General features: G+C 42.8%; 1 protein-coding gene across 4 annotated transcripts in view; it reads left to right on the top strand.

The window, feature by feature from the left end:
* Nucleotides 1-15,821, top strand: part of Ankrd26 (ankyrin repeat domain containing 26) — a 48,105-nt gene extending 32,284 nt beyond the window's left edge. For all 4 annotated transcript variants that reach the window (XM_059263746.1, XM_059263749.1, XM_059263748.1 and 1 more), the window contains 4 exons: nt 3,325-3,532; nt 4,030-4,142; nt 9,703-9,832; nt 15,473-15,821. In XM_059263746.1, coding sequence (XP_059119729.1) covers nt 3,325-3,532; nt 4,030-4,142; nt 9,703-9,832; nt 15,473-15,691 — 670 coding nt within the window. In that variant the 3' untranslated portion in view covers nt 15,692-15,821. The remainder of the gene's footprint in view (nt 1-3,324; nt 3,533-4,029; nt 4,143-9,702; nt 9,833-15,472) is intronic.
* Nucleotides 15,822-16,088: the final 267 nt, after the last annotated feature.

Here is a 16,088-nt window from a genome sequence, read left to right on the forward strand (position 1 = left end):
ACTATAATGGTGTCCAACCGCCCGGCACCAGGGCTCTTGGTTGGGTCACAGGTGGCGCTTGATGGAGTCCTGCCTGCCCCAGCCACAAGGCATGGTGTGAAGCTGTAGCTTTTCATCTCTCATGTGCCCAGGCCTAGAAACCTCAGGGAGTTTGGTTTGGTATGATGGTGACCAAGAAGTCTGGGGCGGGGTGGGTAGGGTGGGGGTGAGTGGGTGGGGGTTGGGCATCTGTGTCTTCCACTGGCTAAGGCCTTCAGAAGACCAGACCCAGCTAATTTTGATCGATTGTGCAGGCTGCACCCTTCCCCCTTCTCCAAAACCAAGAAGTCTGGGCAATAGGGTAGCCATCTGTGTTCTCTGCCGGCTCAGGCCTGCTTGGGAATTTTTTTTTTTTAGGTTTGCAACTATTTTAATTTCATTTTTTTCTTTAATTAAGAATTTTTTTATTCATTTTACATACCAACCACAGATTCCCCTCTCTTCCCTCCTCCCAACCCCCCAGCCTTCCACCTCAACCCACCCTCCATGCCCTCCTCCTAAAAGGTAAGGCCTCCCATTGGGAGTCAACAGAGACTGGTACATTCAGTTGAGGTAGGTTCAAGCCCCTCCCCCTGCATCAAGGCTGTGCAAGGTGTCACACCATAGGTAGTAGGCTCCAAATAGCCAGTTCATGAACCAGGGATGGATCCTGATCCTACTGCCAGAGGGCTCCTTAAGCAGATCAAGCTACACAACTGTCTCGATTATGCAAAGGGCCTAGTCCAGTCCCATAGAGGCTCCACAGCTGTTGGTCTAAAGTTCATGAGTTCCCACTAGCTTGGTTTGGTTGTCTCTGTAGGTTTCCCCATCATGATCTTGATGCCCCTTGCTCATAGAATCCCTCTTCCCTCTCTTCAACTGGACTCCTGGAGCTCGGCCTGGTGTTTGGTTGTGGATCTTTGTATCTCTTTCTACCAGTTACTGGATGAAGGCTCTATAATGGCAGAGTATTTGTGGAGACCCACAAAGGCTTCCTAGTGAGATCTGAGCTTCCTTTACCCAGCAGAGCTGTATTAGAGGACTGCTTGACTATGTGCATAGTCACTAGGTGATTGGAAGGGTCTACACTTGGCTGAGCTAGGGGGAGGTCTTTTGCTCCACCCCTTGGCATTCCTATAAATAGCCCTTTAGAAGAGACAGAAGGGGCTGGTGGAGAATGATCCAGGCCCTCCCAAGGCTCTCCTGTGTTTCTGTTTCTCTCCTCTCTGTCCTTCTATCTAAATCTCTTATCCCTCACTCCTCAAGAGTTCCCTGGGGTAAAATGTGGGAGCCCGTCTCCAAGCTGGGCTCCCACAGGTATTAACTGATCTGATTACTGGGGCAAGTCAGATCAGGCACCCTCTCCACTATTGCTAGTAGTCTAAGCTGGGATCAACCTTGTGGATTCCTGGGAACTTTCCTAGCACCCAGTTTCTCCCTATCCCCATGATGTCCCCTCTATTATGGTATCTCTTTCATTGCTCTCCCACTCCATCCCTGTTCTGGCTCAACTATCCCCTTCCCTTACATTCTCATCCCCCATCCCCTACCCTCTGTTGCCCCCCCCCCCAGTATACTCATGAAGATCTAATCTATTTCCCCTTCCCAGGATGATCTGCATGGGAGATTTTTAACTACTGGTTCTGTCTCATTGGTAGTTTTGTATCTGTTTAAATATTTGCTTTATCTTGTTTTAATTGTGGTAGGTCAAATACATCTAGAAATTCACTCAATTCTTCCAGATTTTTCCAATTTAGTGGAATATAAAATTTTTATACTACATTCTCATGATCCTCTGAATTTCCTCTGTGTCTATTGCAATCTCTCCCTTTTCACTCCTAATTATATTATATTGACTCTTCTTTGTATCTTTTGGTTAAATTGGTTAAATATTTATTAATTTTGTTTATCTTTTCACAGACCCAGGTCTTTGTTTCATTGATTCTCTTTACTGTTTTTGATTCATTTCGACTTCATTAATTTCTGTCCTGATCTTAGTTATTTCCATCAGTCTGATTCTCTGGGTATTGGTTTATTCTTTTTCCAGTTCCTTAATGTTTGTCTATTAAGATCTTTGATTTTTGAAATGTAGGCACTTAGATTTGTAAGCGTCCTTCTTAATAAGACTGCCTTCATTGTGTTCCACAGGTCCGGGTACATTGTTTTCATTTTCATTTAATTCTAGGATTTAAAATTTTTTCTTCTCAGTTTCTTCAAAGACCCACTCATAATTCAATAGTGTGTTGCTACATGAGTTTGTGTATTTTCTGTAGTTTTCCCAGCTATTGATTTACAGTTCTATGTCATCATGATCAGGTAGAAAGTGAGACACTGTTTCAGTTTTCCTGTATTTGTTGAGACTTGTTTTATGTCTTAATATATGACTTATTTTAGAGGAAGTTCAATGAGCTACTAAGAAAAATGTCTATAATTTGGTGTTTGGGTGGAATGTGCTATGAATATCTCCTAGGTCCATTTCACCTATGATACCATTTAATTCCTGTTTCTTGATTCACTTTTTGTATGGATGATATGTGTAATGGACATATTTCCCTCCCCCCTTTTTTTAGAAAGACAGTTTTTTGTGTAACAGCCTTGGCTGTTCTGGAACTCTCTTTGTAGACCAGGCTGGCTTAGAACTCATGGAGATCCTCTTGCCTCTTCCTCCCAAGTGCTGGATTAAGGGTGTTGTGCCACCACACCTGCCTCAAGTGTTCTTAACTTTTATTAGTTGTATATATTTTAGAAGTACAGCGTGATATTTAAATATGTTCATATGCAATGGAATTATTATAATTATCAAGTATGCCATTATCTTGCAGAGTTACCCTTTAGAAATATAAATCTTCAGAGGCGCATTAAAACAATTTTAGCTGTTAAGCCACGTATCGTTGGTGGTGATTTTTCATCCTATACTGTTTGATTCACTAGTTGCTTCAGCATGTCCCTAGAAATAGACATACTGTGTTTTGTTTGCTTGTTGTCTTTTGAGACAAAGTCTCACTCTGTAGATGAGGCTGGCCTAGAACTCAGTACATAGTCCAGTCTTGCCCTAAACTCAGTCCTCCTGTATCCACTTCCTAAGTGCTAAGGTTACAGCAATGTGCTTCTATGCGTAGCTGTGTTTCTTGAGAACAATCCTAAACCAATAATTGTATGCGGTCGGTGTCCTGTCCCAGTTTCAGTGTTAATGTACCATTCTACTCTGATGTCACCGTTCTCCAAGAAGCAAGCTGTGTAAGAACCCTGCAGTCTTTTGGGGGAGCATGAGACACATTCAGTGTTTACATTTTTCAATCTGTGCAGGACTTGCAAGCGTCCAAAGGGGTTGAGTGCAAATCTTGAGGAAGAGATGAGGCAGAACACCTCTGCAATGGTGACTCCTGTAGGACCTCACCCCAAGTGCCCTCAAGTGGCAAATCTAACCAGCAGCGGCATGGAGTCACAAGGAAGTGTGCTCCACACCTCTCAAAGCCCAGAAGGCAGCTGTGAATTCACGGAAAATCCTAGCTTGGTGAGTTAAGTAATCATTCTTCTTTTGACTTTTAACTTCCTGGCATCACTTAGTGCTTAATTTGGGTGAACTACTGAGTTATTTAGTTGACTTCTGCTTAATAAGACAAGGTCACAATAATGTGCATAAGGAAAAGAGAAAATTTATAATTAAAAAAATCCAGAGGAGGAGTTCATCTGGGGGGAGAAAAGAAGTGGGGGTGGTGGAAGGAGTGGAGGGAGGGGAAACTGCAGTTGGGATGTAATGTGTGATTGAAGAATAAAAGTCAAACAAACAAACAAAACTTACCCCAAGCTCTCATTTTCAGTAGATACTGCTCGTTGTTTGTGTTAATACTTGTAAACAGATGGACACAGATTGGCTTTCTTAAACTCTACCCTTACAGTAGGAGATAGAAATGCCTGTGAGTGGGGTTACAGGAGTCCTGACGTGTTTTAACAAAGATGTGCAAGTCTTCTTATTTAAAAAAATAACTTTCTACTAATTTCTTTCCAAAGTCTGAGGATCAGGAAAAAGCAAGGAGAAAACTGATCAGCTCAGTACATTCTCTGCTCCGTGCTTTGCGCCGAGAAGCAAGGAGGACTACAGTGTTAGAGAAAGAGCTAACTGAGTAAGCTTTTGCATTTCAGTTCTCTTCAACCATTCTTTGACCTGACTATAATTGCATGAAAACCTCTCCACAAATTCATACTGAAAGTACAGCCCTGTACCATGGACCCCAGGTACCCGCGGTGCATCCTAAACCTTTTTGAATGTCAAAATCTTACATTTATACTTTAATGATTTTAAAAAACAGTAAGAATGATGCCAACTGCACTCTTCTTCATCTACCTTGAATTTTTATTTCTGCGGATTTTATCATCCATTTCCTTTATTTAATGCTAATAACAACTTGATTCAAAAGAAAAGAGGGTCAAGTTGGTTTCACATGGATTTCCATTATCGATAATTAGTACAAAAAGAGGGAACATATACTACAATTATATCACGCAAAAAGATTTTTATTATTAAAATTTTTATTGTTGAAGGTATCATATATACACATATGTTTTGATCAGATCCACCTCCATATCCCTCCCTCCATCGTCTCCCTGTGCCTCTTCCATCACGTCTTCCTCTACACTTCATGTACTTTTTTTTTTAAGACATGCCAAGTCTCTTAGTGATGCTTGTATGGGAATGGGTGTAAGACCATCTTCTGAAGTATGGCTAGCCTTTCAACAACTGCATCCCTAAAGAAAACTGAGTCTCCTTCCCCCAGCAGCCATTAATTACCAATAGCTCCTCATCTGGGCATAGAAGTCTGTGAGCCCCTGTGCTGGAGAGTTTCATGTCAGCTTGACACAAGCTAAAGTCATCTGAGAGGAGAAAACCTCCATTAAGAAAATGCCTCCAGAAGATCAGGCTGTGGGCAAACTTGCAGGACATTTTCTTAGTTAGTGTTTGATGGGGGAGGGCCCAGCCCTTGTGAGTGGGGCCACGCCTGGGCTGGTGGTCTTTGAGCTCTGTAAGAAAGCAGGCCGAACAAGCCATGGGGAACAAACCAATAATCAGCACCCCTCTATGGCTTCTGCATCAGCTCCTGCCTCCAGGTTCCTGCCTTGTTCCTATCCTGGAAGTATAAGCTGAATAAATGCTTTCCTCTCCAACTTGCTTTTTGGTCATGGTGTTTCATCACGAGGATAGAAACACTACCTAGGACAGCCCCCTCTCCTGTTCTTGCTGGGACTTGGACGGGCTTGATCGTGTGCAGGCCTTGTGCATGTCATCACTGCTGCTTTGAGTTCATGTGTGCAGTGGTCCTGTTGTGTCCAGAAAACACTGTTTTGCTGCGTGCAGATGTCCACTACTATGGCTCTTGCAATCTTTCCTCTTTCTCTTCTGCAGTGGTCCCCAAGCCTTGGAGAGGAGAGAATGTGGTATATATGTCTCAGTTAGAGCTGAGCACTCACAGTTGCTTATGCTTTGCATCTTGGCCACTGTAGTCACTGTATTCATCACCATCTACTGCAAAAGAAGTTTCTCTGATGAGAGTTGAGAGGGGGTGGGGGGTGGGGGTGCCGGGGGGTGGGGGAGTGGTGGGGCAAGGAGAGAGACAGAGGGAGAGGGAGGGAGGGAGGGAGGGAGGGAGAGAGAGAGAGAGAGAGAGAGAGAGAGAGAGAGAGAGAGAGAGAGAGGTCCTGGCATGGGCTTTTGAAACCCCAAGTGAAATACTCTTCCAACAATGCCACAGCTACTAATCCTTCTCAAATAGTGCCACTCCCTGATGACTAAGCGTTCAAATATATGAGCCTATGGGGGCCACTCTCACTCAGGCCACCCCATTCTACTCTCTGACCCTCATAGACTTATAGTCATGTCATAATGCATAATGCATTTAGTTCCACTTCAAACGTCCCCAGAGTCTTTCAGTCTCACTCACTTGGCCCCAGCTTAATTGTTTGCATCAGCTTTCTGTTGTTGATGGTTTCGTGCTGTTTTTGATTGGGTTGTTTGTTTTCTAGGTGTTCAAGGTTTTTTTTGTATGTGTGTGTGTTCAGTTTTTTTTTTTTAATGCTCTTTGTAAATTCTGCATAGCTGATAAATAGTTTTCCCACTCTGTAGGCTGCCTCTTCACTTGGCTGATAGTCTTCTTTGCTATACAGGAGTTTTTAGTTTCACAGGGTTCCATTTATTAATTGTTGATCTGAATGCCTGCACTTGTAGATGAATTCCTGAATGGTCTTATTAAATAAAAAACACGGAACCAGATATAGGGGTGAAAGCCTGAGAGAGATCAGGGAATTAGGGAAAACCACAGCTAACCTTATCTCACCAACTCGACAGTTTCCAAATGTGAGTTACTTCCTATCTACCCACGCCTATATGATTTGCTCTCTCTGTCCAGCTACATCACTTCCTCTTCCTGCCCAGCTCTGTCACTTCCTATCTGTCTGTGCAGACCTCCAGACCTCCATGGTTAACTAGTGTTGGAATTTAAGGCGTGTGCCACCACACCTGGCTCTGTTTCCAGTGTGGCCTTGAACTCATAGAGATCCAGACAGATTCCTGCCTGCCAAGTGATAGGATTAAAGGCATGTGCTACCATTGCCTGACTTCTTTGTTTACTATAATGGCTATTCCTATTCCTCTGATCTCCAGGCAAGCTTTATTTATTAAAGTGCAAATAAAATATCACCACATGCACTATTGGAGTCCTGCTCAGAAAGTGCTTCCCTGTTCCAATGAGTTCAAGAGTATTCCCCTACTTTCTCCTCTCTCTGCTTGTATACCTGTGTATCACATGGGTGCCTGCTGCCCTTGGAGGCCAGAAGAGGGCATTGGATTCCCTGGGACTGGAATTACAGATAGTTGTGAGCTCCATGTGGGTGCTGAGAATTGAACCCAGGTCCTTTAGAAGGCAGGGAGTGCTCTCAACCACTGGGCCATCCCTCCAGTCTCAGGATGTTATTTTTGTAACCTGCCACAATGCTGAAAGTGTTCACTAGCTCTAGGAGTTTCCTGGTGGGGTCTTTGGGGTCTGCCATGTGTAGAATCATGTCACTTGCAAACGGGAATACCTTGACAGCCTCCTTTCCTGTGTGTGTCCCTCTTATTTCCTTCTCTTGTCCTGTTGCCCGAGCTGCGATTCCAGGTGCTGTTGAACCCACAGCCTTGTCTCGTTCTGTGGGAGTGCTTCAGGTTTTTCTCCACTCCCTAGGATCGTGGCTATTGGTTTGCCATACTTAGCCTTTATTATGTTGGCATTTTATGTTGGTGTTTCCTCCATCCCCATTCTTTTCAGGGTATCATGAAGGGATGTTGTATTTTGTCAAAGACTCTTTTCAGCATCCATGGACATGATCATGTGATTTCTGTCCATGAGTCCATGTGTGTGGAGAATTACATTTTTTAAAAGATTTATTTATTTATTTATTATGTATACAGTGTTCTGTCTGCTTGTACGCCTGCAGGCCAGAGGAGGGCACCAGATCTCATTACAGATGGTTGTGAGCCACCATGTGGTTGCTGGGAATTCAACTCAGGACTTCTGGAAGAATAGCCAGTGCTCTTAACCTCTGAGCCATCTCTCCAGCCCGAGAATTACATTTATTGAGTGCTCTAGTTTTTTTTTTTTTTTTTTTTTAAACCTTCTCTTCCCACTGCTTTCCAGTTTTCTACAGGTTCCATTTTGCTGGTGAGCCTTTCCATTGAAGTCTTATCTGGCTTATTGAGTTTTTCATTTCCAGGATCATTTTAGTTTGGGTTCTCCAGCAGTTTTCTTTGCTCAGTTCTATTTTGTGTTTGGTTTGGCATCTGCATTTCATTCATTACTTTGCTTTTTATTTCTTGGAGTATGTTCATATCTTCTTCGAGCTGTTTGGACATAGTTATAATAATTCTTTTATCTGAAAGTTCTTCCAGGCTATTCTCATTGGGTTCCATTATTATAGGATTGGCAATTTGTGGAACAGACATGTCTTGGATTTTTCTAAGTTTCTTCTTTGGGGATGGTACTCTATATCTGTATTTGTTGGTTGGGTGAGAGTGTGGGCCTGAGGTGATGGTCTGGGGATGGCTTACCTGTCAATATGGGAGCTAGGGGACCTAAGTTCTATCCCCAGAAACCACTAGGAAAAGAGAGAATTGAGTCCAGAAAGTTATCCTCTGACCTCCACACATGTGTGTCTTCCAACAATAAATACAATATTAAAAAACTTTTAAAGAATCTTCAAATCTATTTTTCTAAAAAAGACACTTACCTGTAATTCTGTGTGGTGTAGAGAATTAGAAGAAAGGGGCTGTAGATGTCAGTACAGATGTGTTTCTCTCAAGTATTTTCAGTCTGCATTTGACCTCGGTCAGAGAGCTTGTAGACACAGAAGGCTGAATTGTGTATGGGGCCATATGTACAAAAGCTCATGTATGACCTGAACACAAAGAATGATACAATCTCATGCTTCCCCTACCAGACCAAAACTGAAGTGTTTTCTGGGATCTCTGCTGCCCCCACACATGGTTGCCATTATACCCCCTCTCTGAGTAGTTGAGTTTGTTTGCTGAGTGTAATTAATATTCTCCTCCCACTTAACTATTTCTGTACATGGTTTTTATTTCATGTGTTTAGTCAATATTGTGTTAGTAAAGCTATGTAGTTTAAAAAAGTCACAATTCTTAATTCATTCTTTCTCTGTGGCCTTCCTCCCTTCCAAGCTTTTTTTTGTCTTACTTCCCCTCCCTATAGAAATTTTGAGGACCCTTTCTGTTTATTTTCAACCATGAATGTTCTTGATGACTTGTGTTTTGTGCTGGGACTGTGCTTAGAATGTGGCTTAGAAACACAGCCTCTAGCACTGTTCTATGTCTCCCAGCCTCCCTGATGCTTTCTTGTGTGTACTTTCTTTCCTTCTTATAGACATTTTCTATAATTACCAAAGCATGTTTTTATACATATTTTGAAAACATTATATAGAAGTATATACTTATCATCTTCATCTTGGCTACTGACTTCTGGGTTCTAGCTAATAGTTAATGTTCTATGTTAACTCACTGAAATGGATAGTAATTATTATAAAATTCCGTATGTAGTTATAACATTAACCATGCATATCAATTGTCCTGGCTAGTCTTCTGTCAACTGGGCACAAACTAAGAGGAGGGAACCTCAATTGAATACTGCCTCCGTGAGATCCAGCTGTGGCAGGCAAGCCTGTCAGGCATTTTCTTAAACTAGTGACTTATGGCCAGCCCACTGTGGGCAGTGTCACCCCTGGGCTGGTGGTCCCAGATTCTGTAAGAACGCAGGCTGAACAAGCCAGGAAGAAGAAGCCAGTAAGCAGCATTCCTCCATGGCCCCTCATCAGCTCCTGCCTCCAGGCTCCTGCCTTGTTTGAATGTCTGTCTTGGTTTTCTGGCTTCCCTTGATGGACTGTGATTCAAGATAGACATGCAAAATAAATCCTTTTCTCCCGAAGTTGCTTTTGGTCATAGTGTGTCACCACACAATAGCAACTAACTAAAACATCACTTATCTAAGATTATAATGTAATCCAAATGGTTTAAAATAAAGTTGCTTTGAGACAGAATTGTGATTTACAGATGTTTCCTATATACAATAGGGTATAATATTTATTTAAACAATTACTAAGTATTTACTCATTAAAAAACTTTCTTCCTTTGCCGTCTTGCAGAATAAAGAAGATCTTGAATACGCTCCCAAAGGAAGAACACAAGTGTGACGGCAGAAGAGAGAGTTTTCGCGAAGTTTCAAAAGCCAGTCAAGCTGAAATGAATAGTCCAGTTGGCGTGCTAAGACTTGAGGTAATCTGTAACCAGTCGTGGGATCAAAATCACTTAACCCTGGGAAAAACAAATGTCTGAAAACTTGTAACAGGCAATGAAGACTGAGCTATAGTATTACATACATGATATCAGGGAAACATGTCTTTTTTCTTTTTTATTAGAAAGGCACAGTATTGATTTTCTTGTCTTAAAATTGGCTTCTAGATAGAGCTAAGCAGCACACCACGATATTGTTAAGATTCACAAGTAGGAAGTCAAGCTTTCTGGTAACAGCTTTTTGGGGTCATAGTTAACATGCCATGAAATGTAAGCACTTAGATTACAGAATTAATAGCTGTTAGTGCATGCATAATTAAACAATCCTCACCTTCCACATTCTCTAATTTGAGGGGACATTCTGGAGACACACTGGTCTCATTGTAAGAATTTACAAAGGAAGGATGCTGTTTAAAACCTTTCGTGTAGTTGTAGAGAGATTTCCTGGGCTTTTGTGCTTCTCATCAGCATCGTTTAATGATGTTTAATCAGGGCTGTCTCGGTGTTTTCCAGTTCTTTAAGGAACCCTGACTTCTATGGTGGAAGTCACTCTCTTACTGAGTCTTTTTCAAACCAATCTTTCCCTTTTTCCTTTTAAACTACTCGATTTGGTGGCTTCAGACATTTATTTCCTTTCTGAATCTGTGGTTTGGGAAACTCTGGAGCGCTATCTGTCTGTGCCTCTCAGCTGACGTTGGAACAGTGTGGTGCCTAGGGTGCTGGGGCCATCTCTGGTTGCTGGAGATGTTGCTGTTATCTGAGGGCTCCTCTTTTGCCTAGGGAGGCAGCCAGAACTCCAGTGCAGAAACACTTGGGCTGGAAGGCCATATGGGGTGGCAGCTGGAATCTCTTCCCCTTCCCCACACTGTAACACCTGGGCTAGCTCTGTGGCTTCGTGTCCTCACAGGGTAGGGTGGAATCCCAGGGCAGCATTCTGAGACTGTTTCCTAATTTAATGTTGAAAGTTGTATAAAATCCTTTAATCGTTCTCTATTCTCTGTGGAATGACCGCGAAAGGATGGTCTGTCCAAAGCCAGTGCGCTCTGCTCTTTATCTGCAGTGGCTTACATCTCCCACTTGACAGTTTCAGTAGCTGCCACTGTTGAGTTGTTGTGACTTCATGATAACTCGAAGCACAGGGTCCTATCAGTATTATCAGGTCCAGGAGGGGCTAAGGCCCCTGGGCTGTGGTTACTGGGAGGGGTTAAGGTCCCTGGGCTGTGGTTACTGGGAGGGGCTAAGGTCCCTGGGCTGTGGTTACTGGGAGGGGTTAAGGTCCCTGGGCTGTGGTTACTGGGAGGGGCTAAGGTCCCTGGGCTGTGGTTACTAAGAGTACTGTTCTCTGAAACAATTTCTCTCTACGCGGGGACTTCAGAGCTCAGGGGATCAGCCGGCATCACCCACACACTATATTCTGCTAACCCATCACACCCTTCCCACCTCACAGACGGAAATGGGAGATATATAGGAGGTACTACCCACATGAGACTTCCATGAGAAATCAGCCCTCAGTGTGGGGATGATTCTCCAGGGCTCTTTGCTGAATCCTCCGGGCACTTTCTCCTCTTCCTCCTCCTCCTCCTCCTCCTCCTCCTCCTCCTCCTCCTCCTCCTCCTTCCTTTTTTCCCCTAGAAAGAGAAATTGCCAATGTTTGTATCTAAGTACAGAGAACTTCTAACGTCCAGGGACCTCATTCACTTTTACCGCTTTCTCTGTCTCTGTCTCTCCATCTTCCACACACGTGTGTGTTTCATTCATTTTTACGGCTCTCTCTCTCACACTCTCTAATAAATATGTGTGTATATGTTCAATTATACATATATGTATAATTAAAACTGTTTTGGTTGCTATTAATCCAAGTGAATGAGCAGTATTTTGTTACTTCACTTTTTTCAAGAGCTTGAGTCTTCTTGATTTTTATTGGGATTCATGACACTATAAAGCCACTTTTGCAAATCTCTCTGAGTTAAAGCTTCTCACCTTGGAATGCCTGGGACATTCTACCCGCACAATGCCGCTAAGACTTTTGTAACCTTATGGTTTATCTATGAACTACAGTACCAGTTTACATGTTTCTGAAGTCTTAGCATGTAGTCATAGTCGTGGTCATGGGTGGGTCTTCACACCATGTGTTCTCAGCAGCAGCCTGGGTTTGATGTCATTTCAGGAGACACTGATTTTTGAATTATGTGGTGGTTTGGCTTGTGTGGAGCTTACAAACAGGAAGCAAGTATTTGAGCCGGTGTCTGCTGGTCCCTTTATGTTTCCTCTCTCCTTATTTCTCACACCAGTTCCACGCCTGGCTGCCCTTGGCTGAGGCCTGGCTCTGCCAGACTTTGTTATCATTTTCCCACTGGCCTTGAAGTCCTTATCAGTTCAGTTCTATTTTTTCTAGGCCTAGGGACTACCACACTCATACCTTGCTCTTTTTTATTATTATTAAATACATTTATTTATTTATTTATTTTACATCCCATCCACAATTTCCCCTTCCCTCCTTTCCTCCTAATCTCTCCCCTTATCCCCCCCCCCACACCACCACCACTCTGTTCCCATTCCCAAATCCACTCTGCTTGCATTTCTGTTTACGAAAGGGCAGGTCTTCCATGAGCATCAACAAAACATGGCATATCAAATTGCAGTAAGACTAAGCACCTCCCCATGTATTAAGACTGGGCAAGGTGACCCAGTATGAGGAGTAGGATCCCAAAAGCCTGTAAAATAGACAGCCCCTGTTCCCACTGTCAGGAGTCCCACAAGAGGACCAAGCTACACAACTAACTGTAACATATATGCAGAGTGCCTAGGTCAGTCCCATGCAGGCTCCCTGGATATTGGTTCAGTCCCTGTGAGCCCCCATGAACCCAGGTTAGTGGATTCTGTGAGTTTTCTTGTGGTGTCCTTGACCCCTCTGTACAATCCTTTCTCCTCCTTCTGCAGGATTCACCTAGTGTTTGCCTGTGGGTCTGCATCTGTTTCTATCAGTTGCTGGATGAAGCCTCTCTGAGGACAATTGGGCTAGGCATCCATCTGGTCACAGGAGATAGCCAGTTCAGGCTATGTGTCTGCTATTGCTAGGAGTCTAAGCTGGGGTCATCCTTGCAGATTCCTGGGAGATTCTCTTGTGTTAGGTTTTTACCTGACCTCGAAGTGCGCCCCCTCTCCAGTAATCTCTTCCAGTACTCTCCCCCCTCATCCCCCCAACTTGATTGATCATGTTCCCTTCCCCACCCGCCCTCAGTCCTGCTGTGGGATGTTCTGTATGGCAAATGTGTTGCTAATTAGTCAATAAATAAAACACTGATTGGCCATTGGCTAGGCAGGAAGTGTAGGCGGGACAAGGAGGAGAATAAAGCTGGGAAGTGGAAGGCTGAGTCAGAGAGACACTGCCAGCTGCCACGATGAGAAACAGCATGTGAAGATGCCGGTAAGCCACGAGCCACGTGGCAAGGTATAGATTTATAGAAATGGATTAATTTAAGCTGTAAGAACAGTTAGCAAGAAGCCTGCCATGGCCATACAGTTTGTAACCAATTTAAGTCTCTGTGTTTACTTGGTCGGGTCTGAGGCTGTGGGACTGGCAGGTGATAGAGATTTGTCCTGACTGTGGGCCAGGCAGGAAAACTCAAGCTACACAGTCCCCTCATGAAATCTCATCTATTTCCCCTTTCCAGGGAGATCTGGGTGTCCCCACATGAGCCCTACATGTTACCCAGCCTCTCTGGGGCTGTGGATTGTAGCATGGTTATTCTTTATTTTATAGCTAATATCTACTTAGAAATGAGTACATATCATGTTTATCTTTCTGGGTCTGGGTTACCTCACTCAGGATGATGTTTTCTAGTTCCATCCATTTGCACTAAAATTTCTTGGTGTCCTTGTTTTTGACAACTGAATAATACTCCATTGTGTAAATGTACCACATTTTCTTTGTCCATTCTTCGGTTGAGGGACATCTAGGTTGTTTCCAGGTTTTGGCTACTACAAATAAAGCTGCTGTGAACATAGTTGAGCAAGTGTCCTTGTGGTATGATTGAGCATCCTTTGGGTATACACCCAAGATCGGTACAGCTGGGTCTTGTGGTAGGTTGATTCCCAGTTTTCTGAGAAACCTCCACACTGACTTCCAAAGTAGCTGTAGAAATTTGCACTCCCACCAGCAGTGGAGGAGTGTTCCCCTTGCTCCAAATCCTCCCCAGCATGAGCTGTCACTTGCATTTTTTTTTAATCTTAGCCATCCTGACAGGTGTAAGATGGAATCTCAAAGTCCTCAAATCCAAAGGAACACCTGTCTATTTTTTTTATTTGCATTTCCTTTATGGCTGATGATGTTGGACATCTCCTTAAATGTTTCTTGGGCATTTGAGATTCTTATGTCGAGAATTCTCTGTTTAGATCTGTACCCCATTTCTAATTGGATTATTTGGTTTGTTGATATTTAGTTTCTTGAGTTCTTTATATATTTTGGAAATCAGCACTCTGTCGGATGTGGGGTTGGTAAAGACCTTTTCCCATTCTGTAGGTGCCATTTTGTCCTATTGATGGTGTCTTTTGCTTTACAGAAGCTTTTCAATTTCATGAGGTCCCATTTATTAAATGTCAGTCTTAGTGCCTGTGCTATTGGTGTTTTGTTCAGGAAGTTGTCTCCTGTGCCAATGTGTTCAAGATTATTCCCCACTTTCTCTTCTATTAGATTCAGTGTATCTAGATTTATGTTGAGGTCTTTGATCCACTTGGACTTGAGTTTTGTGCAGGGTGATAGGTATGGATCTATTTGCATTCTTCTACATGTTGACATCCAGTTATGCCAGCACCATTTGTTGAATATGCTTTCCTTTTTTCATTGTATATTTTCAGCTTCTTTGTTGAAAATAAGGTGTTCTTAGGTGTGCGGATTAATGTCTGGGTCTTCCATTCAATCCTATTGATCCACCTGTCTGTTTTTATGCCAATACCATGTGATTTTTATTACTATAGCTCTGTAGTAGAGCTTGAAATCAGGGATGGTAATACCTCCTGAAGTTTTTTTATTGTCGTACCTTCTTAAATTACACCGTTCACTATTAAAAATCTCAAACTCCTTCTTATTAATTTTTGTATATGTTACACAAATTCTTACACAAGTGTAAATGGATTTGAAGATGTGGAATGGGAGAGGGATTGCCTAGTATGTGCCAGGACCTGCTTCCAAACCCCACAGCAAGAGGATGAATCTAAATAGTTTATAACTTTAATTTATTTTACTTTAAAATAATGCACATGTGACTGAATGTGGGTATGTGCATGGAAATGATGGTACCCTTTGAGGCCAGAAGAGGGTGTTGTATCCTCTGGAATCAGATTTACAGGAGGTTGCGAAGCTGCCAACCAAACACTGGGAACCGAACTTGGTCCCACAGAACAGCAGAAAGTGCTCTTAACCTCCCCCGCCCCAGCCATCTCTCCAGCCCTATAAATACAAACCCTTTAATAGTTGTTGCTGACTTCACATGTTCAAAGCTGCAGCATACTTTCTCATGCACTTAAATTTTTCTGAGTTACTGATGCAAAACTAGAGTATTCAACTCAGAATGGGTCATTGGATTCGGACTTCAAATAACACACTCCTTTCATTTGTTTCAGGGAGAAGCAGCAGCAAAAGAAAACTTAGTGCATGTTGGAGAGAATCCAAGCGCCGCAGTCCTAACTCAGATGGAACTTGAAATGAAAGAGGTCGAAGCTGCCATCTCTGAAGAGAACACCCAAGAGCTCTTGGTTAAAAGAGAACTGGAAGTCTGGAAGAAGCTCTATCGAGGAGAGATAGATCGTATAGATGGCATGCCATTGGAGCAGAGGGTGTAAGCTCCTGGCTCGCCATGAAAGCACAAAAATGCTCAGGGAACCCGTTCGTGAGATTTGTAGACTGTGAAAGCTATCTAGACAGTGTAATTCTGGAAAATGTGTGGATAAATGAGCCTCCTTTAAAACGTTAGTCCCAAACAGTTTTTATTTCTCCGTTTTTCATTACATGTGGCCTGTCCTACTTTACTATTCTCACAGAGTTGATTTAATCAATTTGATCTTTAATTGTTTATGAAAATCTCTGGGTGACAGTTTGTATTATTGTAAGTTGTATGATTATAGCTTAATTTTCCAGAGTTTCCATAAATATAAACATCAAAAGTTTAACTGTTTTTGGAAGATTATAACCCAAGCCTCCATAGGCTACTGACACTCCTCTGGGCACATTCTGGCATTG

The sequence above is a fragment of the Peromyscus eremicus genome, chromosome 5 (assembly GCF_949786415.1).
Source record: "Peromyscus eremicus chromosome 5, PerEre_H2_v1, whole genome shotgun sequence".
NCBI classification, from domain to species: domain Eukaryota; kingdom Metazoa; phylum Chordata; class Mammalia; order Rodentia; family Cricetidae; genus Peromyscus; species Peromyscus eremicus.